The sequence below is a fragment of the Hyla sarda genome, chromosome 5 (genome assembly GCF_029499605.1).
Source record: "Hyla sarda isolate aHylSar1 chromosome 5, aHylSar1.hap1, whole genome shotgun sequence".
Classification (NCBI taxonomy): domain Eukaryota; kingdom Metazoa; phylum Chordata; class Amphibia; order Anura; family Hylidae; genus Hyla; species Hyla sarda.
Genome location: NC_079193.1, coordinates 255,407,243 through 255,434,958, shown reverse-complemented (window position 1 = coordinate 255,434,958; position 27,716 = coordinate 255,407,243). Strand labels below are relative to the sequence as shown.

The 27,716-nt window shown below is 41.9% G+C and overlaps 1 protein-coding gene across 5 annotated transcripts in view; it reads right to left on the bottom strand.

Annotated features, from left to right (window-relative positions):
* Window positions 1-27,716, bottom strand: part of SPIRE1 (spire type actin nucleation factor 1) — a 171,743-nt gene that overhangs the window by 75,099 nt on the left and 68,928 nt on the right. For all 5 annotated transcript variants that reach the window (XM_056521526.1, XM_056521528.1, XM_056521530.1 and 2 more), the window contains one exon: window positions 6,331-6,555. In XM_056521526.1, the coding sequence (XP_056377501.1) occupies window positions 6,331-6,555 (225 nt within the window). The remainder of the gene's footprint in view (window positions 1-6,330; window positions 6,556-27,716) is intronic.

Genomic DNA, 27,716 nt, shown 5'->3' with positions numbered 1-27,716 from the left:
GCGTCCAATTATCGCTCTCTTGGGTTGCTGCTCTCATGGATGCCGGACTAACAGGACGGTGCTACGCAACTTTCAAAGACAATCTAGGCCTTAAAACCTCCGGCCTCAGCGGAACCAAAACCGTGAGTCTAAATCTAAATCCCCGCTAATGCTAGCGTGACTACTGGACCGCAACTAACCCCTAAATCCAGTGGAGCAACGCATAGTACTAAAAGACTCTTAATGCTAAAGTCCGAACCTTTGTCAATCTCCAAGGAAAAGCTGTTATACTCAGAGACTGTTGTACTATTGAAGCTTGCAGAAAACCTTCAGTAAAAGTTAATGCGGTTTCAGAAACTCTCCAGTTGTGCACAATCTATTCTTCTTATCTACCTCCCTATCGCTCTTGGGAAGGGTAGCGTTAGGAAAAGCGATATTGAGAAACCCTCACCCTGGCGTCACGAATAGCAAGGGTTAACAAGCACCCTTTAACTGCTGCACAGCTACACTCCCCATACCCTACACCCCCCAGGCTATCACAGTGTGCATCATTGATATATAGTTGTCAGCTTTTCTTTCTTCCTATCATACATGTTCAAAAATATTGACAACTTGTTGCACCCATTTAGAATGATTTATGCATGCTGTGCCCATCATTTCTCTTTTCTGTCATTTAACACAGGGTAAACCAAATTTTACATCAACCAGCAACTACCCGATCCATCATTTGTGCTAGTGTTAGGATCAGCACGCAGAGAAATTTCCATGTTAATCATCAGTATAAGGGTATGTACAATTCTGCAGAAATTCCATTCAGCAAAGCTTGCTTAAAGAGTACCTCTCATAATAAATTTCATAACCCTCCCAGTTCACTGCCCCTATCATGATAAACCACTTTATTTTTTAGTTTTCTACCTTGATATTGCTCTGTATTTTCTGCTCAGTCAGATTCACAGATTGGGAAGGGCGTACCCAGCAGGCGTGACATCATCTGCCATACAGGGGAGAACTTCCTCCCTCACTCTGCTACACACAGCCCAGAGAAGTTCACACAGGCCAGAAATGAGCTATGATTGTCTAAGGCAGCACACTACAGACTGCATTTCCTGATTTTGGACTTCTGCCAGGCCAGCAGGAGTCCAAAGTCTGTAGAAGAGATGGTGGGGGGGGGGGACGTGCTCTGGACAAGTAGGGAGACACCTAAGGCAGCTTTTTTAAATACAAATAAAACATAGAAAACTTCATTTTTTATTTAAGCAAAGTACATTAGAAAGATCTTTTATTTAACATAAGGAGTGCAATATCAAAAATTTGTATTAATGAGAGTGCCCATTTAACAGAATTGAGGAATTCCAAAGGAATATCCTCGGAGCCCATAATTCTGTCTAAATTAAAGCCCAAATGATTTCAATTGTATTCAGCTGCGGAATTCTGCAAAATATAAGACTGGCAGAAAGGAGAATTTCCACGACGTGAAGCCCGCTGCGGAAATTCTACTGTCTGAACGGGACTGCAGAATCTCATTTAAATCAATAGACCGTAAAATGCAACAGAACTTCCAGCAGAATGCTGCGGTGTGAACATATCCTCAGGAAGCAGTAGAAGCTGCTGGCAAAAACACCATCTTACCATATAATGGCAGCTTCTTAAAGACTGACTGTGCCCTCCCCCAAAACATGTGCAATGCAGCTCTTCCCTTTTCCAGTATATAGGACTTGTATCTTTTCTGCTCCCCAAGTCTAACATGTTGCATCCCACATTACAGATCCATTGTTGTACAATGGACAGAAAACAGAGCTGGAAACGATAAGTGGGCATTTTCTAGTTCATGTTTCCTGCTGAGGAGGAGGTGGTGGTCTATCCAGGGGTGCTGCCATAAAGGCATAGGGAATTAAAGATGAGTAAATTATGTGATCAGTTCAAGAAATTTATTTTTTTGTTCTGTTTCGTTATTAACGAACACAGAAAAAGCAGCCATAGCTGCAGAGAAGAAAGAATTACCACAACCAGTATTGTTCTTCTGGGTATCATTTAGTAAACTCTGGCAAGTGTGTATACAAAGCCTGCCATACCGAAATATTTATTATGGCACAGGGATTCACTCCGATTTTCTTTGGAATGGTGTTACTTTGCTTACGAAGACCTGCACGTGATAAATACATAAATACCCTGAAGGGCCGACATGAGAATTAGAAGACAAAGAACACTCTACCTCTTCAAATCAGTCTCTAGGACGATCTGGACAGCAAGATGAATGACTGTGTAATGGTGCAGCTGTGCCGTTCCCCCTGTGGGATACTGGATAAATAGGCATCAGGTTCTTTGTCATGGGTAAAATAAATTATTTATGGGGTAATTTATCCCTTGTATAGTTTCATGACAAAATAAGCATTGAATATGATAGCAGTGAACTGACCAGGATTTCATTTCTCATTTGATGTGTCACTGGGAATTTTATGTACGGTATTTGCACAGATATTGTTGCCAAGATGTAATCATAAAGCCCAGTCACTTAGATGCAGGCTGATATACTTAATAAATAATACTAAAAAAAATACAGTGATCCCTCAACTTACAATGGCCTCAACATACAATAGTTTTAACATACAACGGTCTTTTCTGGACCATTGTAAGTTGAAACCAGATTCAACATACAATGCTACGGACAGTCCAGATCTGTGATACCTGTCAATGGCTGGAAGATCTGACCAATCAGAATGGGCATTCATTGGTAAAACCCTTGTATTACTGAAGCGTATGCACTGACTGGTACAGGGAGGTATTACATGTTCTGTACTACTCTTTATCTGTGCCAGGGTTACCTGCTCCTTTGGACACCAGGTAAGGCCGACTCCATGTTACTTTTTTAGGACATTGCGTGAACTGTACAGGACGCCGAAGAAGCTCCTGTCCTCTACATAGACCAGTGTTTCCCAAACAGGGTGCCCCCAGCTGTTGCAAAACTACAACTCCCAGCATGCCCGGACAGCCAAAGGCTGTCCGGGCATGCTGAGAGTTGTAGTTTTGCAACCGCTGGAGGCGCCCTGCTTGGGAAACACTGACATAGACAGTGATTACAGCTCCCAGCAGATCTTTCTTACTTTTATATGTAAGGATTTGCTTTACCTATATTAGTTATCTACTTATTTTTCTTTAATCCTCACTTTTTCCTATTTTTTTTAATGACATTTTGGTGCCTTTATAACCAATAACCAGGTTTCCATAGAGTTATGGTCTCAACATACAATGGTCGTCCTGGAACCAATTAATATTGTAACTTGAGGGACCACTGTACTAGCAAATAATAAAAGTAAACACTTACTAATAAATTAACTAAAACATTAACCGCTAAATATCTGGATATGTGCAAATGAATATATGAATAAGTATTTAGAGAAGAAGTAAAGTGTCATAGAAGCAGGGCAGAGAAATCAATAGCCTTCATCGAGTACATATTTTATATCCTCCCTTACATGATTCTTACTTTAAGATGATTTTAGATGCATGAAACTCTGACAATATTTTTTCCTATCTTTAGTGATATTCAGTAGAATGCTTTACAGACCAATAATATACTCAGCGAATAGGAGTCAACCACAATGCAGGGTTTCACAAACTCTCGACCAGACAGACCTCAAAGATGTTTTAACAATGTAGTTTTATTTCCTCAGTTACACATTACAGGCAAGGGTGCTTCAGTTGAATAAGTTGCCTCAGGCGGTGCAGACTTTTGTCAGAAGGGTGGCAGCATTGGAGGATCAGAAAAGCCCAAACCAGGATTTTGTCAATCCTGGACTAGTTTTACTATTGAAAGGGCTGTGGGGGAACAAGGATCGTGAGGGGATTATCACAATCCTGATGGTGGTCGGGCCACGAGTGGTACATATCTTAATTGCGCTGCAGCATCAACCACTGCCTGCTAAATGATGATGGAGGGGCGTGCAGCAGGCAGTGTGAGCTACCCCTCTCCTGCTGCATTCCTGCCTCTACTTCCGGTGTTCCACCTTGGTCTCTCGGTTGTTATTTTCGCTAACAACAGGCAACACATTGCAAAGAAATTAGACACCAAGTGGTCAAGACTTGAGGGCTTTTTTTCTGGGGTAGGTACTGGTTATGGTAAATGGACAGAAGGAGTATGAAACAACAGTTGCCACTTAACCTATAGTAAATTAATAACTATGCTGCAATAAGGCTGATTATAAAGGTCTCAAAGCTTAGCCCCAATATTTTCGAGCAATAGCGCTGACCAATTTCTCCCACTTTAGTCATTGGAAAAAATACTAAAATTCTCAGGCCCTTAGATTTGGCAAGGCTGACGTCACCTCATGTAAAATTCATATGATTCATGAATAATGCTACTATGGAAACAGACACCAATGTTGATACCTACTAGATGACCCTTACGTCTGGTTTCCATGGCCTCCCCATGAATTTTCAATTAACACAGCCAAGAATTGGAGAGAATGACAAAAGCAATTATACAGCATCATGTGTAATAGATCACTTATCATTCAGAAACCAGCAGTCCAGAACAAGATTCACTTAAACTAAAAACAGCCCACACCATTATGCTATATACCGTCACATGGACAGATGGAGATATTCCACATGACTCCTAATAAAATAAAAAAACTCTTTATCCTTACACAGTTTTATAAACTGTCTCTGCAACACAACAAATAAGGCTGTGCAGTGAATTTATCGATTTGCATTTCTACATAGCTCCGGTGACTCCTTGACAAAAATTGTAGCACCTCTAATGCCAGAAATGGCTGAGGAAACTGCTACTTCCTGGGTCCATATTGAAGACTTAGGGACAGAAATAGTCAACACAGATACAGTATACCTATAACACCCCAAAAAAAATTATATCTGGGGTTTTAGAAAAAGTAGTCGCATCAAAGAAAAATATCAGCTGCAATCTATACTATACTTTTGCGTGTAGATAAGTATACATCAGCTCCATTCCTTCAATATGTTTCATAATGCCAAAAAATACCCTAGAGCTCACATCTGGTAACATGATGAAGATCCATATGGTAAATGATCATCAAAATGCTGAACCAACACATTTTATGTCCGATGGATGCATCAACCAGACAATTTTTTAGCATACGATATGTCAAGTATTGTGTAGACACGTGGACCAAATAAAAACATATCCCCAAGTACATCCCTATAGCTTACAGTCACAAACTAGAACACATCACAACAGCTTTCCCTTTAAAAAAACTTAGTAGGTCATGGGGGTCCTGGCTGACGAACCATTCAAAAACTCAAAATGCATGGAATCCATGCTAAAGCCACTTTATAATTTAAATGCATAGGGTGAGATATATCAAATCGTGTAGTGGGAAAAATGGTGTAGTTGCCCATAGCAACCAGACTTTTTTTTTTATGTTAAAGGGGTTCTCCGGCACCTAAAGGATAGGGGATAAGATGCCTGATCACGGGTGTCCCTCCGCTGGGGACCCCCGGGATCAAGCACGCGGCACCCCGTTTATAATCAGTGTCCGGATCTGATTATGGTCGACCGCAGGGCGGGCGGCGTGTGACGTCACGCCTCCGCCCCCGTGTGACGTCACGCTCCGCCCCTCAATGCAAGCCTACGGGAGGGGGTGCGATAGCTATCACGCCCCCTCCCGTAGGCTTGCATTGAGGGGCGGAGCGTGACGTCACACGGGGGCGGAGGCGTGATGTCACAAGCCGCCGGCCCTGCGGTCGCCGGTAATCAGTCCCGGAGCGAACACGCTCCGGGCACTGATTACAAACGGGGTGCTGCGTGCATGATCCCAGGGGTCCCCAGCTGCAAGACTCCCGCGATCAGGCATCTAATCCCCTATCCTTTGGATAGGGCATAAGATGTTTAAGCACCGGAGAACCCCTTTAATGTGCTGTCACCCATCACAGGAATTTAAAAAAGAGAAAGTGTGGTCTTGCAAACATTGCTTAAGCGAGAACATTAAAGCTAAGTTTACATATATCCAGCGATCCATCCACAATCATGCCTAAGGGAACCTATGGCATCTATAGATCTGCCACTGTGGCCTATTTCTGCCAATGGAGAATGAAATGCCAACAGACGCAACCAACTAGATGCCTCTAATTTGGTGCCCCATAGGATGGGGTGGTTCCAGGTCGCTGGACACATATGTACCCAGCCTTATCAAAGTAGTTTTTCTTATGGTTATAATAATTTATAGACATTGCATAGTACTTATTCATATTGATCTGTATATTCTTATATTCTTCCCAATAAACTTTGCAAATGTACACTACACACATTTTTGGATAGTGATTTCTGAGGAAATTACTCTGTATGTTTTTTTTTAGGATGGGTAAGCATGTTACCTTCATGACGTTCTTGTATGAATGTCGAAATGATGGGGTCTCAATATTGTCATCATCCTCTTCATCAAAAGCATCATATCCTTCATCATTGCTGCCATCAGTTTCATCCACATTAGTCATGTTATCTATGAGCTGTTCCAGAGGAGGACTAAGCTCCCTCTCCTCATTGTCTTTCAAGCCATAGTCAAGTGCTTTGTAAATAATAATTCCAAGTGATACAATAACCTGAAAGATAGAAAAAAGGAAATTAACACTTGCAACAAAAGATCTTTGGAGTAACAGCAAGCGTTACAAACCATTCTCTTCTTTTTGCTTAATGGGTGGTAAAATAGAATAGGGGGTCAACTCAATATTCTAAATAGAAGAGTTAAAAAAAAAAAGCAACTGGGCCCCCAAGGCAAAAACTGAAACAAGGCTCGCATCAACTAGATTTTTTTTTTTTTATAATACAGTACTAGTATCTTTATATTGATATAACGACATTTGGGCCCTTCGGGAACCAGAGCCCTGGTGCAAAATACATATCTGCTTTCAAGTCCAACACTTATCACACCCCAGAATTCTAGGAAACGCATAAAAATGGCCACTTCCTTCCGCTCTTCCACACACGTCGTAGACAGACAATTTGGCTTACACCATTGAAAAGATGATGAAGTCCCATTTGGTACAGGAGTACATAGAAACCAACACATGTGCGTTGTGAGTAGTACAGCTTGTTTTTTTGTTTTTTTAAAGGAGATATTCCGCAGGATAGGGAATACGTTTCAGATCGCAGGGGGTCCGAGCGCTGCCCCCCCCCCCCCCCCACACCAACCTCCTGTATGAAGCCCCGGTTGTCCCCTGGAGCAGTGTGTTACACCCCCCGTCTGAAGATAGCCGAACATCTCTCCCATAAAAGATATGGAGGGGGCGTGGCTGCCCCGCTTCAGGTGGGGGTCGTGATACGCCGCTCCAGGGGAAAGCTGGGGTTCAATACGTGAGATCACGGGGGGGGGGGGCCCCAAGAGCTCGGACCCCAGGCAACCCTAAAACTTATCCCCTTATCCAGCAGACAGGGGATACGTTTTTATCCATGAAATATCTCCTTTAAATAGTATGGTCTGTTACGTATGCCATAACATTTATATGACACAATAGGCACAGTCCTAGGTTTGTGTGTATATAGCAATATAATAAAAGCATTTTAGGTTATATAGCCAGCAATCAAGAAAATACGCTTATTTTACATTCTGAAAAATAAGTTATCACTCAATGTATTTTTATCCTCTTTAAAATAGAAGTCATGCCGAGGAAAGCATATCTAAAAGGATTTACTAGGCAGAAGAAAGGCACTAGTTAAAAGCCCCATGAGTATGATTAGTTTCACGGTCTTGGTTTAAAAATAAAAATAAATTTAAAGAGAAACATGAAAATCAACAAATTGTTCTGACTGAAATACAGATTCGGGAAGGAGTGCACTAAAGAGGAAACAAAACCTGCACATGGTGACCTACTGTATGCAAGCCGAAAATTACCAAAAAGCTGCTAAGCCAGGTTCACTACATGTTCTTACCATACCGGAAGGCTCTGTGGACATTACATTTGGTCTCTATCTTGGTAGCGTATAATAGGAGTATTCCTCAATGTATAACTCCAAAGTAAGCCACTTAGAGGCCATTCATCCGCCACAATGCAAGAATTATACCGCAAAGTATGCTTTTTGAGGCAATGGCTATATATATGCGTGTGTATATAATATATATATATATATATATATATATATATATATATATATATATATATATATATAATCCCAAAATAAAGCAGCACTACTTATCCAGTCCAACCAAAAAATTGGTGCCAGCGTCCCAAAGGACTTGATCAGAGTCCATCCAAGATAAAAACCAGATACAGGCGCAGCACTCCAACAAAATAAGTGATTTAATGTCTCATGTCAGCATTACAACGTTTCAGCTCCTCCTGGAGCTGCTTGAAAAAGGCTCCAGGAGGAGCTGAAACGTTGTAATGCTGACATGAGACATTAAATCACTTATTTTGTTGGAGTGCTGCGCCTGTATCTGGTTTTTATATATATATATATATTATATATATATATATTATATATATATATATATATATATATATATATATATATATATATTAGAGATGAGCGAACTTACAGTAAATTCGATTCGTCACGAACTTCTCGGCTCGGCAGTTGATAACTTTTCCTGCATAAATTAGTTCAGCCTTCAGGTGCTCCGGTGGGCTGGAAAAGGTGGATACATTTCTAGGAAAGAGTCTCCTAGGACTGTATTCACCTTTTCCAGCCCACCGGAGCACCTGAAAACTGAACTAATTTATGCAGGAAAAGCAATCAACTGCCGAGCCGAGAAGTTCGTGACGAATTGAATTTACTGTAAGTTCGCTCATCTCTAATATATATATATATATATATATACATACATACACACATCAGCACTTAGATGGTACAGTTGTTACAGAGTGTACTTAAGTGTTCTGTAACAGAATATACCTGAAGCTCAATTGATGTAAAAATGTATATATGTATCGATATATATATATATATATATATATACACACACACGCAAGCTATCTAACTACCTCTATCACTAGACACGGTACTCAGTTACACAGTTCATCCAAAATAAGAAAGATACTTTGTGCAAATGTTATTAAGTTTTGTACGTATGAGTACAGTGGTCCCTCAAGTTACAATATTAATTGGTTCCAGGACGACCATTGTATGTTGAAACCATTGTATGTTGAGACCATAACTCTATAAAAACCTGGTAATTGGTTCTGAAGCCACCAAAATGTCATTCAAAAATAGGAAAAAGTGAGGATTAAAGATAAATAAGAAGATAACTAATAGAGATAAAGCAAATCCTTACATATAAAAGTAAGAAAGATCTGCTGGGAGCTGTAAATCACTGTCTATTTCAGTGTTTCCCAACCAGGGTGCCTCCAGCTGTTGCAAAACTACAACTCCCAGCATGCCCGGACAGCCAAAGGCTGTCCGGGCATGCTGGGAGTTGTAGTTTTGCAACAGCTGGAGGCAACCTCTTTGAGAAACCCTGGTCTATGTAGAGGACAGGAGCTTCTTCAGGGTCCTGTACAGAACACGCAACGTCCCAAAAAAAAGGAAAATCAGCCCTTACCTGATGCCCAAAAGAGAAGCTAACCCTGGCCCAGGTAAAGAGTACAGAACATGTAATACCTCCCTGTACTGTAGGGGGCGCTACCAGACACCAGTCAGTGCATGCACTTTAGGAATACAGGGGTTTTACCAGTGAAATATCCATTTTGATTGCTCGGTTCTTCCAGCCAGTGACACGTTTCGCAGATTCCATAGCATTGTATGTTGAGTCTGGTTTCAAGTTACAATGATCCAAAAAAGACCATTGTATGTTGAAACTATTGTATGTTGAGGCCATTGTAAGTTGAGGGATCACTGTATACAGTATAGTTAATCCTCATCCTGTCTCATTAGGAGGCAAGAGACAAACTCCTTTCTACATATGCAATAGGTGAGCAAGTGTTCTGCATAAACATCTGGAAACCCTATGTATGAGATCAGATCTCTATGGTATATATTGTATATGTGTATGTGTATGGCACAAATCTGTTTGGTGGGAATACCCTCTAAAGTCATGCAACGTTACATTTCCTATGTTCGATCTTTAGTAACAATTCTTTTTAGTTCTGCTTTGAATCTGAGAGGCATTTCTACAACTGTGACAACCCCATTTAAGAGAATAACATACAACATATATGAATAGAAGGATCATGAAAGATGCTGGAAAGAACAAAAGGCCTTAAGGGGTACTCCGGTGGAAACCTTTTTTTTTTTTTTTTTTTTTTTAAATTAACTGGTGCCAGAAAGTTAAACAGATTTGTAAATTACTTGTATTAAAAAATCTTAATCCTTCTAGTACTTATTAGCTGTTGAATACTACAAAGGAAGTCCTTCTCTTTTTGGAACACAGAGCACTCTGCTGAATCACGAGCACAGTGCTCTCTGCTGACATCTCTGTCCATTTAAGGAACTGTCCAGAGTAGGAGAAAATCCCCAGAGCAAACATATGCTGATCTGGACAGTTCCTAAAATGGACAGAGGTGTCAGCAGAGAGCACTGTGCTCGTGATTCAGCAGAGTGCTCTGTGTTCCAAAAGGAAAAGGATTTCCTTTGTAGTATTCAACAGCTAATAAGTACTAGAAGGATTAGGATTTTTTAATACAAGTAATTTACAAATCTGTTTAACTTTCTGGCATCAGTTGATTTATAAAAAAAAAAAAAGTTTTCCACAGGAGTACCCCTTTAACAAGGTCATATATGCAACTTCCTAATCTTTTTTCCAGAGCTCAGATAAAATGTCCCAGAATGCTCTCGCAGCTTGTTGAGGATTTAAGTATATTGCAGAGAATGGAAGAGGTTGTCCAGTTTAATGAAAAGTTTAAAAGGGATTGTCTGGCATTAAAAAAAGTTCTATATGGCTCAGGGGGCATAAAAAAAAAAAAAATACTCATCGAACCCAGTGTTGACACTATCGTCGCTATATCTGTATTCATGTGTGGTTATATGTGTATAAGAGTACGTTCTGTGTGGCTTTGAGTTTTTGTTCCCTTTAGGGTATATTCACATGTACAGTAATCCTGCGCATCAAATACATGAAGTTTACACTGAAATCTGCAGCATCAAATATGTGCAGGATACTGTATATGTGAATACACCTTAGGGTATGTGCGTATTTTCTGCTGCAGATTTGCAGTAGCTGATCTGCAGCACAAATAAGCGCACGTGAACGCGCCCTCATATTTTAAAAACGACTTGAGTAGGAGTAACCTTTCATGTTCGTTTCTATAAAATATGTAAAGATGGCATGATGATGAGTAGTTCGACATCCACACAGTGTATCCTGTGGGTTTACATCATGTAGCTGCGGCTCACAGTCATTAAAGGAACTGTTAATGTCACTATATTGGGTCACCAATCATTCATTGTTTATTACAAAAAGTAAGACTGCAGATCAGTATGCAAAGAGCATTCAATCAAATATATTGGCGAGTTATATTGTGCTGGAGGGAGTAGAACAACCTTTATATGATGTCAGGGCATTTCATCCTCAAACCAAATTCTCTGTCTTATTCTGCACCATAAATAGAATTCATGCAGTATTACTACATTTTTCTGTAAATGGAAATTTACAGTGTCCATTGTGCAGTCAGTTTGAGGAGCCTCCGTTTTAGAAAGACTTAAGCTTTATGGAAAATGACTGCACTCCCCTGGCACCATTAATCGTAAATAAACACTAGACTGGCCAAAATTCTAAATCATTCATGTGCCAACTGAGAAAAGTTGAGTAAATGAGGGCTTAAAGGAGTACCCCGCTGGAATTTTTATTTTTTTCCTAATTAACTGGTGCCAGAAAGCTAAACAGATTTGTTAATTATAAAAAAAAAAAAAAAATCCTTCCAGTACTTAGCTGCTGTATGCTCCACAGGAAGTTCTTTTCTTTTTAAATTTCTTTCCAGTCTGACAACAGTGCTCTCTGCTGACACCTCTGTCCGTCTCAGGAACTCTCAAGAGCAGGATAGGTTTGCTATGAGGATTTGCTCCTACTCTGGACAGTTCCTGGGACAGACAGAGGGGTCAGCAGAGAGCACTTTTGTCAGACTGGAAAGAAATTTAACAAGAAAAGAACTTCCTGTCACGCATACAGCAGCTGATAAGTACTGGAAGGACTAAGATTTTTAATAGAAGTAATTTTCTGGCACCAGTTGATTAAAAAATATATATATTGTTTTTCACCAGAGTATCCCTTTAGTCTGCTCTACAGAAAGCTCCGCACAGCCTATAAGTAGTACATCATAAACATAAGACAATGACAGTAACTGTGTATTTCTAGAAGCAATAACCAACATGGGTCTTCTAAATGTTAAAATTTCCAAAAACCCAATCAGGGACCTAATAAGTGCTGGAGGACTGAGCATGTGCATTCATTGCATACACAGCACCTAATTAAATGAGAAGTGTTTAATGCTCTATTCCACAATACCTTCACACCCTGTCCATTAAGTACATTTACACATGTATGTGCCATGTACGGACACGGTTGCTATAAACCTCATCAGGAAAATCAAAATATGCTCGGCTATGACATGAAGCCGGCAACCCAGTGTTCCATTAACTTGCACAAGTGCTGGGCGGTATGACCAAAAATGCATATCACAGTATTTTTGTAAGTTATGGCGGTTCCACGGTATTTAACAGTATACCTACCCCCCACCCACTCCCCACTGCACTTTAAATGAATGAGATGCTGCCCGCTGCGCTTTAAATGGTTAAGTTGCCGGACGCGGCGCTTTAAATGGTTAAGTTGCCGGCCGCGGCGCTTTAAATGGTTAAGTTGCCGGCCGCGGCGCTTTAAATGGTTAAGTTGCCGGCCGCGGCGCTTTAATGAATGAGTTGTGAGCCGGAAGCTGTCACCTCCTCCTGCAAACGCTAAAAGCCAGGCTTTTAGCGCTTGCAGGGGGAGGTGAAAGCTTGCCGCGGCTCGCATTTCATTCATGTAAAGCACCGCGGCCGACAACTTAACCATTTAAAGGCTGGCGGCCGGCAACTTAACCATTTAAAGCGCCGGGGCCCGCATCTCATTAATTTAAAGCGCCAAAGGCTCACAGGAGGATGGGGAGAACATATGATTATTTCCCCGATGTGGGGACAGCCGCTGCGGCTGATAATTCATTCATTCATTTGAGGGGGGAGGGGCCCGACCGGTATTGTGGTATAGGAAAAATTCATATCATTTAGGAAAAACATACGGTATTCGGTGTGAACCAGTATACCGCCCAGTACTAACTTGCACTAAAAGGGCAGTCAAGAAAAGGTGGTCCAAAAACAGATTACCCTTAAAAAGTCATCATCCAAGAAATATGACTTTTGATTCTACAGTTCCCATTTATGTTGCATCCCTTGCCAAGAAACCTCAAAACAGTCAAAATTAAGGATATCTTTTAGGTCATACCGACCATGAATGCATATAATTAGGGTGCGGACACACAAGAAGCCATCCACATGGAGCAGCCAATAGCCGCACTACAATGTATTAAATGAAATGTGAGCAAAGCCACTTGAACCTAGTTTAAGAAGCCAATAAAGACAGTTATGGGGCAATAAGATAGGTATGTTGGGTGGAGTCATTTTTTGTAGTAGGAGTAGACTATAAAAGTTATTTAAGTAAACGGATTCTCGCTTTAAACTGTGCGCTTGAAGTTTATTTGCTTGGATCCCATTGATGCACAGATATTAAAGGAGTTGTAAAGCCTCAAAAGAAAAAAGATATTATATAGAACGGAAACAAGGACAACTGGTGTGTATAAGAAATGTGTTGTCAGATGACTTCTAATTCAGCCATATGAATGCCACTGTAATAGTAATAGCAGCAACATAGGATAAAAGATATAACTGACCAAAAGGGTACGACTAAGGGATTGGCCGACGAAAGCGTCAACAGGTATATAAAAGCAAAGAGGGTAGGTTTGTTGGGCGTTATGTCCAAGTCATATTTCCTTACCTACATTTGCACTTTTGTGTTTTGTTATGTGTAATATTCATTATTGTCACTGTTATGTCGGTAGTAGATGTTTGCTACTACGTGTTGTAGAGCTGCAACGATTAATCGATAAAATAGACTAAATTCGATAACTGGATTCGTTGTCGACGAATAATATCAGTTATCCGCTGTCAGGAGGCTGCCGCGGGCAGGCGGGCGGTCAGGCGCGAGTCCCGAAAATCCCACAGCAGCCACAGTGACAGTCTCAGGCTCCACCCTCCGAACAGTGTTACCAGTTAGGAGGCTGCTGCTCCTCGTAACTGTCTCCCCCTAGTATTTGTTGTACTACACTCATGGGTCGGGTGCAATGCTCTGCAGTCTGCACATACCCCCCATGTGCATAGGAGAGCTATATAAAAAAAAAAAAAGTAAATTAACTGTTGCCCCAATAAAAGTTAGCTCCCCCTTTCCATATTTTTTTTTTTGTTTAGTTTTTTTTTTTTTACATATTTGATACTGCCGCATGGCTAACTGTCTGAATTATTAACTCCTTAAGGTCCCGGGGTTTTTCCGTTTTTGCATTTTCGTTTTTTCCTCCTTACCTTTAAAAAATCATAACTCTTTCAATCTTTCACCTAAAAATTCTTATAATGGCTTATTTTTGCGCCACCAATTCTACTTTGTAATGACGGCGAAAGGGAAAAAAAATCAATGTGAAACAAAATTGAAGAAATAAAAACGCCATTTTGTAACTTTTGGGGGCTTCCGTTTCTACGTAGTACATTTTTCGGTAAAAATGACACCTTCTCTTTATTCTGTAGCTCCATACGGTTAAAATGATACCCTACTTATATAGGTTTGATTTTGTCGTACTTCTGGAAAAAATCTAAACTACATGCAGGAAAATGTGTACGTTTAAAATTGTCATCTTCTGACCCCTATAACTTTTTTATTTTTCCGTGTATGGGGCGGTATGAGGGCTAATTTTTTGCGCCGTGATCTGAAGTTTTTAACGGTACCATTTTTGTATTGATAGGACTTATTGATCATTTTTTCATGATATAAAAAGTGACCAAAAATGCACTATTTTGGACTTTGGAATTTTTTTGCGCACGCCATTGACCGTGCGATTTAATTAATTATATATTTTTATAAATCGGACATTTCCGCACATGGCAAAACCACATTTATTTTTATTTACACTTTTTTTTATGGGATAAGGGATAATGGGATAATTTTATGATTCAAACTTTTAATAGGTAAGGGGTTAAATGATCTTTATTCACTTTTTTTTTGCAGTGTTATAGCTCCCATATGGACCTATAACACTGCACACACTGATCTTTTACATTGATCACTGGTTTCTCATAAGAAATCAATGATCAATGATTCTGCCGCTTGACTGCTCATGCCTGGATCTCAGGCACTGAGCAGTCATTCGGCGATCGGACAGCGAGGAGGCAGGTAGGGACCCTCCAGCTGTCCTGTAAGCTGTTCAGGATGCCGCGATTTCACCGCGGCTATCCCGAACAGCTCCCTGAGCTAACCGGCATGGTTTCACTTTCATTTTAGACGCGGCGTTCAACTTTGAACACCGCGTCTAAAGGGTTAATAGCGCGCGGCAGCGCGATCAATGTCGCGCGCTATTAGCCACGGGTCCCGGCCATTGTTAGAGGCTGGGCACAACCCGCTATGACGCCGTGGCCCTACGTTATAGATCGGGAGCGGACTCAGGGCGTACAAGTACGCCCTGGGTCCTTAACAGGTTGAAATATTAGTAAATATTTTGACAGCACAGTTCCCCCCCCCCATTAGGTTGGCAGTACAGCTCCCCCCATTAGGTTGGCAGTACAGTTCCCCCCCCATTAGGTTGGCAGTACAGTTCCCCCACATTAGGTTAGCAGTATAGTTCCCCACATTAGGTTGGCAGTATAGTTCCCCACATTAGGTGCAGTACAATTCCCCCACATTAGGTGCAGTACAATTCCCCCACATTAGGTGCAGTACAGTTCCCCCACATTAGGTGCAGTACAGTTCCCCCACCTTAGGTGCAGTACAGTTCCCCCACAGACATACAGCCAAAGACAGTGTATGGCTGGAGGCTGTATGCCTGTTTACTGCCCCACTTCAGTGTTCCGACCACCACTCCTCCAGTCCGGGGTCACGATCTACTGCTAGAGGTAACCGTGGAATCCTTGTGTCCTGAAAAGATTTTTCGGGACACAGGGATGCCCTGAATGTGACGGGCCCCCTGCGGGCCCGGGGCCCGGAGGAGGCGTTCCAGGAGCGCCAACGATGATCCGGCCCTGACCAGAGCAATGAATATCTTTGCCGGGCCGCGGGCCACATGTTTGACACCCATGCTGTCTGGCAACCAGAGCAAAACGTGAAAATTTATTTTATAAATAAATCAAAAATTGCTGCTGTTTGGTCACATCACATGCTAGAAACTTTTAATATGGCCCTTGTACATATTTTTTCAAGTAGAATCAGCTGAACCCCTTTTTTTGGGAATTTAGCCATTTTTCCGATTAAATCGATAAAATAATTGACAACTAATCGATTAAAATAATCGTTCGCTGAAGCCCTAACCTGTTGTGTATTTACATGTTACCGTATTTATCAATCATGTCAGGAATGCACGGCTCTTGTTTTGTATGCTTTAATTGAAAAAACAAATAAAGCATTGTTAAAAAAAAAAAAAGAAAAAAAGCTACTTACTAATATAGTGTTATTAGCCATACTGCACAGGTCTCTCTCACACACTGCAAAAGTCCCTATCTATGCTTCCCCCTCCCCTTCTGTTTGCTCAGGATGAGACTATTGATGGGAAGGGGGAGCTAACTTTACTGTTCACGGTTATCTGAGAAAGGCTTCCTCCTGCTGCCTTAACATCTAATGAGCAGTAATATGAGCTCCCCCTCTTCACACTGAGCAGATAGGAGGGGAGGGATGGGAGATCTACATTCAGAACCTGTGACGGGATGTCACAGCTATAAGCCAGACAGCTCAGCTGTGCACTATGGCTAATAATACTATATTAGTAAGTTGCTTAATTATACTTTATGACACTGCACAGAAGTTGTTTCTTTCACTGGACAACCCCTTTAAGGCTATGGTTTAAAGTTGCAGCTATTGTTTAATGAATGGACATTCTTGAAATAGAAAATAATCATAGTCAGGACCTTCCATTGATATCAATGAGGCTTTTATTCCATGAGAAGTTCAGGCACATTTTAAAGCCAAATCCATATGGAAATTCGGTTGGCATCTACCTCAAATTAAGTGTGCATTGGTTTCTGCATGAAGAAGTAAAGAATTTCAGGTCCAAACTTTCAGTGAGGAAATTTTCCTTGTCAATTCCTCAGTATGAACAGATTGTGGCTGAATTCCCTAGTGTGCATGAGTCCTTACAACCTGTGACCATGCCGTGTATGGGTCAGAATAACAATCTATCATACAGCCAAAACATGTGATTGCCTTCTGATATGTTTAGCCTGCAATGGATTGTCTTCACAGGATATGATAGAAGTGCTGCCAAAATATATAAGTGCTGCTAAATTATATAAAAATAAATCTAAAAGCAAAAAAGATTCTCTCTCTCTCTCTCTATATATATATATCTACATATATACAGTCATGGCCGTAAATGTTGGCAGTCCTAAAATTTTTCAAGAAAATTAAGTATTTATCACAGAAAAGGATTGCAGTAACACATGTTTTGCAATACAAATGTTTATTCTCTTTGTGTGTATTGGAACTAAACCAAAAAAGGAAGGAAAAAAAAAGCTAATTGGTCATAATGTCACACCAAACTCCAAAAATGGTCTGGACAAAATTATTAACACCCTTAACTTAATAGTTGGTTGCACACCCTTTGGAAAAAATAACTGAAATCAGTCGCTTCCTATAACCATCAATAAGCTTCTTACACCTCTCAGCCAGAATGTTGGACCACCAAACTGCTCCAGGTCTCTCTTATTGGAAGGGCGCCGTTTCCCAACAGCAATTTTAAGATCTCTCCACAGGTGTTCAATGGGATTTAGATCTGCACACTTCAGAACTCTCCAGCGCTTTGTTGCCATCCATTTCTGGGCGCTTTTTGACAAACGTTTGGGGTCATTGTTGTGCTGGAAGACCCAAGATCTCGGACGCAAACCCAGCTTTCTGACACTGGGCTGTACAGTGAAACCCAAAATCCATTGGTAATCCTCAGATTTCATGATGCCTTGCACAAATTCTAGGCCCCCAGTGCCAGAGGCAGCAAAACAACATCAAGACCTCATTGAACCTCCCCCATATTTCACTGTAGGTACTGTGTTCTTTTCTTTGTAGGCCTCATTCCATTATTGGTAAAAAGTAGAATGATGTTCTTTACCAAAAAGCTCTATCTTGGTCTCATATATCCACAAGACGTTTTCCCAGAAGGATTTTGGCTTACTCAAATTCATTTTGGCAAAATGTAGTCTTGCTTTTTTATGTCTCTGGGTCAGCAGTGGGGTCCTCCTGGGTAGAGATGAGCGAACTTACAGTAAATTCGATTTGCCACAAACTTATCGGCTTGGCAGTTGATTACTTATCCTGCATAATTTAGTTCAGCTTTCAGGTGCTCCCGTGGGCTGGAAAAGGTGGATACAGTCCTAGGAGACCCTTTCCTAGGACTGTATACACCTTTTGCTGCCCACCGGAGCACCTGAAAGCTGAACTAATTTATGCAGGATAAGTTGTCAACTGCCGAGCCGAGAAGTTCATGACGAATCGAATTTACTGTAAGTTCGCTCATCTCTACTCCTGGGTCTCCTGCCATAGCATTTAATTTAATTTAAATGTTGATGGATAGTTTGCACTGACACTGATGCTCCCCTGAGCCTGCAGGACAGATTGAATATTTTTGGAACTTGTTTGGGGCTGCTTATCCACCATCCGGACTATCCTACGTTGACACCTTTCATCAATTTTTCTCTTCCGTCCACACCGAGGGAGATTAGCTACAGTGCCATAGGTTGCAAACTTCTTGATAATGTTGCGCACTGTGGACAAAGGCAAATCTTGATCTCTGGAGATGGACTTGTAACCTTGAGATTGTTGATATTTTTCCACAATTTTATTTCTCAAGTCCTCAGACAGTTCTCTTCTTCTCTTTCTGTTGTCCATGCTTAGTGTGGCACACACAGATACACAATGCAAAGACTAAGTGAACTTCTCTCCTTTTTATCTGCTTTCAGGTGTGATTTTTATATTGTCCACACCTGTTACTTGGCCCAGGTGAGTTTAAAGAAGCATCACATGCTTGAAACAATCTTATTTTCCCACAATTTTGAAAGGGTGCCAATAATTTTGTCCAGCCCATTTTTGGAGTTTGGTGTGACATTGTGTCCAATTTGCTTTTTTCCTCCCTTTTTTGGTTTAGTTCCAATACACACAAGGGGAATAAACATGTGTATAGCAAAACGTGTTATTGTAATCATTTTCTGTGAGAAATACTTAATTTTCTTTAAAAGTTTCATTGGTGCCAACATTTACGGCCATGACTATTCATATATTTTTATACGCATGTACTCACTTTCAATGCCCCCTTAATGTTCTAACTGAACAAGGACAGGGTCAACAAAAGGAATTGCCCACTGAGCCAGTGGCCATAGACAGTCCTATCTCAGCCAGTGATTGGTTGAGTGGGCAATTCCTTGCTATGACCCCAACCCTAGGAATTACCGTGCCACCAGACCAGCCTCTGTGAGAATGGCAGTATAGGGTTAATTTTTTCTATGTTACAGAAGCCTGAACAGAGCTATTTAAAAAATACTTCCTAGAATATTTGGCAATATTCTAATCTTGGCAATTATCAACCTTTTTTTTAAAGGGGTACTCCGGTGGTAAATTACTTCTATTTAACAATCTTATATCCTTCAGTACTTATGAGCTGCTGTATGCTCTGGAGGAAGTGCTTTTCTTTTGGAATTTCTTTTCTGTCTGACCACAGTGCTCTCTGTTGACACCTCTGCCTGTGTTAGAAACTGTACACAGCAGGATAGGTTTGCTATGGGGATTTGCTCCTGCTCTGTACAGTTCCTGACATGAACAGATGTGTCAGTAGAGAGCACTGTGGTCAGACAGAAAATACATTTAAAACGAAAAGGGCTTCCTGTGGAGCATACAGCAGCTGATAAGTACTGTAAGGATTAAGAATTTTAAATAGAAGTAATTTACAAATCAGTTTAACTTTCTGGCACCAGCTGATTTAAAAATGTTTTATACTGGAGTACCCCTTTAAATAGCATAGCACCTTTGTCGATTTCTATGTGATATGCCAGTAATTCCAGTTTTCTTTGTAAATTTTTTGGCCCTGAATATTTTAATAACATTTTGTCAGATTACATAAAAGCGCACACCCTGCTAAACAAATTTTAGTAGGATATGTACTAGAAGAACAGGTTTTTTTAAATATACAATGTTTGAAATTTTTCAAGAGAAACCCCTGAAGGTGTAAAAAACCAGTAAGTGATAGCATCAGCAGTTAGAAACCGAGCAGGCCAAGCAGCATTGCTGTCTGCTAAAGGTGACTAAACATCAAATGGAGTCCCAATATAAACCTGAGCCATGTCTTCTTCAAGACAACAATAAAAAATGGAGATAGGCGTGCCTCGATGACAGCTGCGGGGTTCTGATCAAGTAATCCTCTCTCAGAATGGAAAAACCATTAAGACTAATCGTCCGTAGCCGATCAAACAAAGAGAGAAGTATTAGGAAATTATTACTGTATTTTTCGCCCTATAGGACGCACCGGCGTATAAGACGCACCCAATTTATAGGTGCAAAATCAAAAAAAATAAAGATTTTGAACCCAATAGTGGTCTTCAACCTGCGGACCTCCAGATGTTGCAAAACTACAACTCCCAGCATGCCCGGACAGCCGTTGGCTGTCCGGGCATGCTGGGAGTTGTAGTTTTGCAACATCTGGAGGTCCGCAGAATTAAGACCACTGCATAGGAGGTAATACTCACGTGTCCCCGCCGCTCCGGACCAGTCACCGCTGCCCTGCATGTCGCTCCATCGCTGTCGCCGTGTCCCCGTCGCTCCGGAACGTCTCTGCTGCCGGCCGGGTATCCTCGCTCTCCGTCGCCGCCATCACGTAGTTACGCACGCCGACGCACGTACGCGACGACGTGATGACGAGGAAGGAGAGCGCCGGCCATACAGGGGATCCCTGAACGGAGAAGACACCGAGGAGGCAGGTTAGGTCCCTCCAGGTGTCCAGTAAGCACTAACCCGGCTATTCAGTCGGGCTGTTAGGGACCGCCGCGGTGAAATCGCGGCGGTCCCGAACAGCCCAACTGAACAGCCAGGTTAGTGTCACTTTCCCTTCAGACGCGGCGGTCAGCTTTGATCGCCGCGTCTGAAGGGTTAATACAGGGCATCACCGCGATCGGTGGTGTCTTGTATTAGCCGCGGGTTCTCGGCCGTTGAAGGCCGGAGGGACCACTGCGATAGGGGTGTATTCGCCGTATAAGACGCACCGACTTTTTCCCCCCAGTTTTGGGGAAAAAAAAGTGCGTCTTATACGGCGAAAAATACGGTAATGCTTGTATGAATTTTTGCTTTCTCAAAATAGAAATAATGGTTTCATTATTTCTAACAATTTCCACATAGTGTATCTGAAGTTGGTCTAGTCTTAGTTGGTCTACTTCAAACCAAAAGCCGAGTACCATTTTAGCGCATTCTGGTATAAAGCCTACTAGCGCATTTGCAATAGTGAATTTGAGACAACATATCAAATAATAATATGTATCACAAAAAAATAACAAACATTACAGCTTTAAAAATATTTAAATTTAAAAATACAGAACAACTTGAATAAAACTGCAACACTTGGGGCACCAAAATGCCAGTTTCGCCAAAATAACACACCTCTGGCAATATAGCCATGAACACACCAAACTAAATAAAAAGCTGGATGCTCTGAGCGGCTCCTGATACAAAGGCAATAAAGCTGGTGCTTGCTGGACAATCAGGCAATAACCAGACAATCCTGAACCGCCAAAAGCCAATAGGCAGCAAATTCATCTACAGAAGCCAAAGATTTGTATAAAAGGCTTGTGACAAAACTTCAGAGTCATGCTAGTAAGGTACCGCCTGTATCCTCCCCTCAGACGTTGCGTTTTTGTTAGTGCTCGAGAAAGTTTGCAATGAGCAGCCGAAAAGTCAAAACTTTAAATAAATTAAAATCATTAAAATGGAACTACTTGGAGTCTGTGGGGGTCACCAAATCCCCTCTCCTTCCAATCTGACTTTTAAAAGGCATCCAGACACCTCTAATCAAGGTCCGGGTCAGTGACCTCAAAGCCGCAATGATTACTCAAGATGGGATGAGGATCAAGCTCTCCAGGAAAGCTGCTTCTTCTACTCTATCAACACTACATCAATGTGAGGGAATCCGGGAGATTAACTTTCGAGAAAAAGAGGATGTCACACGGCGCCTGGATATTAATTGATTGATCACAGATTAATAGTTCTCCAAAGCGATGTGGAACTAAAAAGACTTGTTTATTCGTTCCTTTATTACTTTATACAAATAAACAAGTCTATTAGTTTCACATTGCTTTGGAAAATTATTACTCCTTGATCCATCGGTTAATATCCAGGCGCCGCGCGATTTCCTCTTTTTCTCCAGAGTGAATCTCACCATTAATGGCGAACACAGCTATCAGAGACGATCGGTCCTGGATGTCTGGCAGCCATAAGGATAAACGGAAGAGTTCTATTACTTTCTGCATGCTCTAAACAGTGTTGTGCCTGACATGAGTTTACCTTCTCACCAAATTTATCCCAATGGCATGTCTATGTTACCCCTTTAACGGCACTTAAAAAGGGCCTTTTGTTCCGTTTTCCTTTTTTTTCTTTTATATTGGTAATACTTTATTTAATCACAACTGGATATTTTCACAACTGAATATTTTCCCGGTATTTTTTTATTTATTTTATTTTTTTCCATATAAAAGACACATTAGAATAAGAGGACTGATCGTGGCAAAAGCACAAATAAAAAAAAAATAAAAAACGTAAGCAGCAACATCTTTACATTTTGTATATATACATAATGCAATATAGTATACAACACCACATCCAGGGCTCATTCTTACTGTATGCAAATAGTCTGTTCCCAGCTAAAATTTCCCACACTACATAGGTGTGTCACTCCATACTACGCTGTGATAAATCCGGTGACTATAAGAAGAGGTTAAACAGTAAACACTCAGAGTGCGACGTGCAAGATTAACACAGGCTGACTGACGTTACACTTTAGGTCTTTAGCTATCTGGCTATATATGTTTAAAGGGGTACTCCGCCCCTAGACATCTTATCCCCTATCCAAAGGATAGGGGATAAGATGTCAGATCGACACGGTCCCGCTGCTGGGGAGCCCTGGGCGAGTTCGCTCTGCACGTAATGACGGGCGATACAGGGGCCGGAGCATCGTTACGTCATGGCTCCGCCCCTCATGACATCACGGCCCGCCCCTTTCAATACAAGTATGGGAGGGGGCGTTGCGGTCGTCACGCCCCCTCCCATAGACTTGCATTAAGGGGACGGGCCGTGATGTCACGAGGGGGTGGAGCTATGACATCACGCTGCTCCGTCCCCCGTATCGCCCGTCATTACGCACAGAGTGAACTCTCTCTGTGCTGTAATGAGAGCCGGGTGCCGCAGCGGGGATCCCGGGGCTCCCCAGCAGCGGCACCGCGGCGATCTGACATCTTATCCCCTATCCTTTGGATAGGGGATAAGATGTCTAGGGGCGGAGTACCCCTTTAAGATACTAGACCTCTAGCAAAAACTGTATCTGCAGTGTTGCTGAAATACAACTACCCAAGATAAAGAGATACTTTTAATAAAATGACTGCCATCACTTTCATGTTCATAAATTACCTAAAGCATTGAAATCCAGATGCAAAAATACGACACATTTTAAGAGGGTTATCCAGAAATAGAAAAACAGAGGTCCCTTTTTTAAAAACCGCTCCACATCTGTCCCTAGGTTGCGTATGGAACCTGAGCTGCAGAATCACACCCAACCTGGAGACACACGAGTGGTTTTTGAAAGAAATTAGCTGTTTTTCCATTAATGGATTGGTATGTACAGAGATGTAAAGGATAAGTTAATTGTATGCACCACTTGCACACCACTTTTTATTTGCTAGTGAAGCTTGTATTAAAACATTGTGAGATTAACATTAAAGAGGAAATGTAAAGATGACAAGTTTGAGTAAATAATGGCTCATTTAGCTTGAGAGGACAGAAATCAATGTAATTGCTGCCGTTCTGAAAGAGCTTCGCCCTGCTTCTCAACTCTGTAACAGCACAGGGAAGTGGCTGCTTAACCAAGACGCAGCAGCAGGAGAGGGAAAGGCGAGTAAAAGGACTTATTTTCCTTTTCCCCCTACTAATCTGAGCATAATCATATGAAGTAAAGCTTACATGGATGAGACGGTGCCCATGACCCTGTCAGATGGTGTCACGATCCCACCCTATCGGTCCAGCCAAGACCCTAGAGAGAGTGTGATGGTGCAAGGGTTAAAGCCACCAAACCTCTGGGTATCCACTACTAGTCCCAGCAAGTAACCAAATTAATCCTTTGAGCTTCCTTCAGAAAGGTGAGCTCCTATATTTAGAGATCAAAGACCAGAGCTGATTAATTAAACATTTAATCTGAAAAAAGGCATTACAGTGCTAGGTAGAAAATAAACAACTAACATACAGGTACAAAAATATATAAAAGTTCAGCAAGACAAGTTCAGAAAACAAAAAGAAAGTCCTTACAGCATAATGGTATAGCAGTCCCCGTGAGTGAGATTCCAGCTGTTAGGATGTCTTGGCAGCTTTTGCCACAAGCTTAACCAAGGTTTTTACTGCATCTCATTTGTATAGTGGCTTTTTAGGAGGGAAAACTCCCCCCCCCCCCCTCTGATCCCACCAGCTGGGGGGGCATCTCTCTTCCGGGTCCCTTATCTGATTTTGATTTTATGATGGGACCAGAGACATCTCATATCCTGCTGCTACGAAGGCTTTTGACTTCAAAAAGAAGTATAACGTGACGGCCATCACGCCCCCTCCCATAGACATGAATGGAGGGGGCGTGGTGAGATGTCACGTCACCGGTCCTAGAAACCCGGAGGTTTACGAAACTGGAGACGCAGCCCCACATAGAATGCGGGTGCTGCAGGGAGATCGCAGGAGGTCCCAGCACCGGGCCCCCTGTGATCAGACATCTTATCCCCTATCCAAAGGATAAGAGGTTTTTGCCCGGAATACCCCTTTAATAATCTTTCTTTAATTTGTTCTTTATTCTAACCTTCTTTTGTATGTATGTAATCTTATGTTAATTTAATTGCTCTCATAGTCTGCCCTACATAAGCTTTTCCGCAAGGGCATTTTAGCATGTAAACAACTTGTGTACTGTTGCAAGAATGCCATTCCCTAATTGGGATCCTAGTCCCTTTCATAGGCTGGATCACCACATGACAGACAAGCAAATGTACCTGATTGTCTGGCCCTCAGAAATGTCTGTTTGCCTGATTTTTTCTTCATTACTTCTGCTCTTATTAGATGGTTGGCAATAGACTTATTTTTTTCTATATATAAATCTCGGGCAATTCCAGAACAGACGACCGACCTTCTCGTCCGCTTCCAGCAAGCCCCAGTATTTTCATATAGTTGTTTTTTTTTTTACCATTTCCGAGTGTCTGTCATAAGTAGAAAAGAAACTTACATCTGTCTCTTGGCATTTTTTCACACTTTTTTCTCTTCTCAGTTCCCCTCTAGGAATCTTTTCTACTTCCTTACTCATTTCCTCCATTTTTTTCCTGTCATAAACTCTCTGAAAACAATTCTCAATTATCATCTCTTTATTCTTCTGAAATTCACTTTATTACATATTCTTTTTGTTCTAATTAACGGACCTTTAAATACCTGTGGGGCATGTCCACTTTCCTGATGTAATAAATTGTTGTGGTCTGTATCTTTTACATATAAGGTAGTATCAAGAGTACCCTCAGAATTTTGGATCACCTTAACATCAAGATAATTTATTTATTTCTCATGGAATTCACATGAGAACTCAATCAGGGGATGGTATCCATTCAAGTATTCTACATATTTCAGGAATTGAGGCTGTGAGCCCATCCTCTTGACGAACACTTCGTCGATATAACGGACCAACAGCCCCACATTCTCTCCTAGTATATCAGAGATGTGAAAATCCTATCGCCCGACGCCCGGGACAAGTAGTTTTGGGAGCCGGGCAGGTGATTTTTTTTTTTTTTTATAGATTTAGCCCTGTATCGGGCTAGTAGGGACAGATTGACTTCCCCCTTATTTATCTTTAATGCCGGTGTGAAGCGCAGGAGCTGATGCAAGTCTGCACCTCACACCGGCGCTCATGGTATATGGAGGGGGCGGCGGTGTGAGGTGAGATTTCCGAACCCATCTCACCTCACAGCGGCCCCTAGCTGATTTCAGTAGCCGGGGGCCCCCCCAGCCAGTGTGAGCGGATCTCACCTCACTGCTCCTCCCCTCCGCTCTCCAAAGTTTGCCGAAGCTAGAGCGGGGAGGAGCGAGGGCTGAGCCCGAGGACGGCCTGCAGGAGATGATTAAGCCACGCCCCCTCATCCCCCTCCCGGAGGATGGAGAGCGCAGCTCTGAATACAAGAAGACAGGGGGAGAATGAGGATGTACACAGCCCCTCCCCTGCTCTGTCTACACAGGACCTCACTTATCACGAGGAGGTTTCAAATTTTCACGGGGGAATCCACAGAGCGGGGGAGGACGTGTGTGAGAAGACATACTGAACTGCACTGCACAGGCTGGGGATTTCACCTCACACTGGCATGTATGTATGTATATGTATGTAATGTATGATTAGGGGGGTGTATCAGCGGCAGGTGTATGTATGATGTGTGCATATGTATGGTGTATGTGTCGTGTATATATGATGTGTGTATGTTGTCTGTATGATGTGTGTGTTAGATGTGTGTATGTAGTGTATGATATAGGGGGCAGCAGCCGGTGTATGTGTATGTATGATGTGTGTATGGTGTATGTAATGTATGATGTGTCTATGTGTGATGTGTGTATGTAATGTATGATATAGGGGGCAGCAGCCCAGTGTATGTATGTTGTGTGTATGGTGTATGTGTGTATGTAATGTATGATGTGGGGGGGCAGCAGCAGGTGTATGTATGATGTGTGTATATGTATGGTGTGAGTGTATGTGTATATATGATGTGTGTATGTAATGTATGATGTGGGGGGGGGGCAGTGGCGGGTGTATGTGTGATGTGTCTATGTAGATGTATGTATGATGTGTCTGTATGTATGTAATGTATGATATAGGGGTCAGTGGCCCGGTGTATGTATATGTGTATGTGTATGCATGTATGTTTTGTACAGGGGCGGACTGACAAGTGCTGCTGCCAGTTGTGCTATCTAATTTTATTTATTTTTAGTGGCTTCTGGCCGCCCGCACTGAATTGCACCCCCAGAATCCCACCCCCTTCATACTCACCCGCCAACCAAGAGCCCCACGGATGCACACAAACACGCCTGAACCAAAACTACAACTCCCAGCATGTTGCACCATAACCTAAACTGTAGAACTATAAAGTTTAACATGCTGGGAGTTGTAGTTTTGGTTCAGGTCAGCTGCAGAGCCATAGGCTGCATCAGGGCATGCTGGGTGTTGTAGTTACTAACTGCAATTCCCAGTGTTCCCTGGCACAGCCTGTGGCTCTGCAGCTGACACGAACCAAAACTACAACTCCCAGCATGTTACACAAT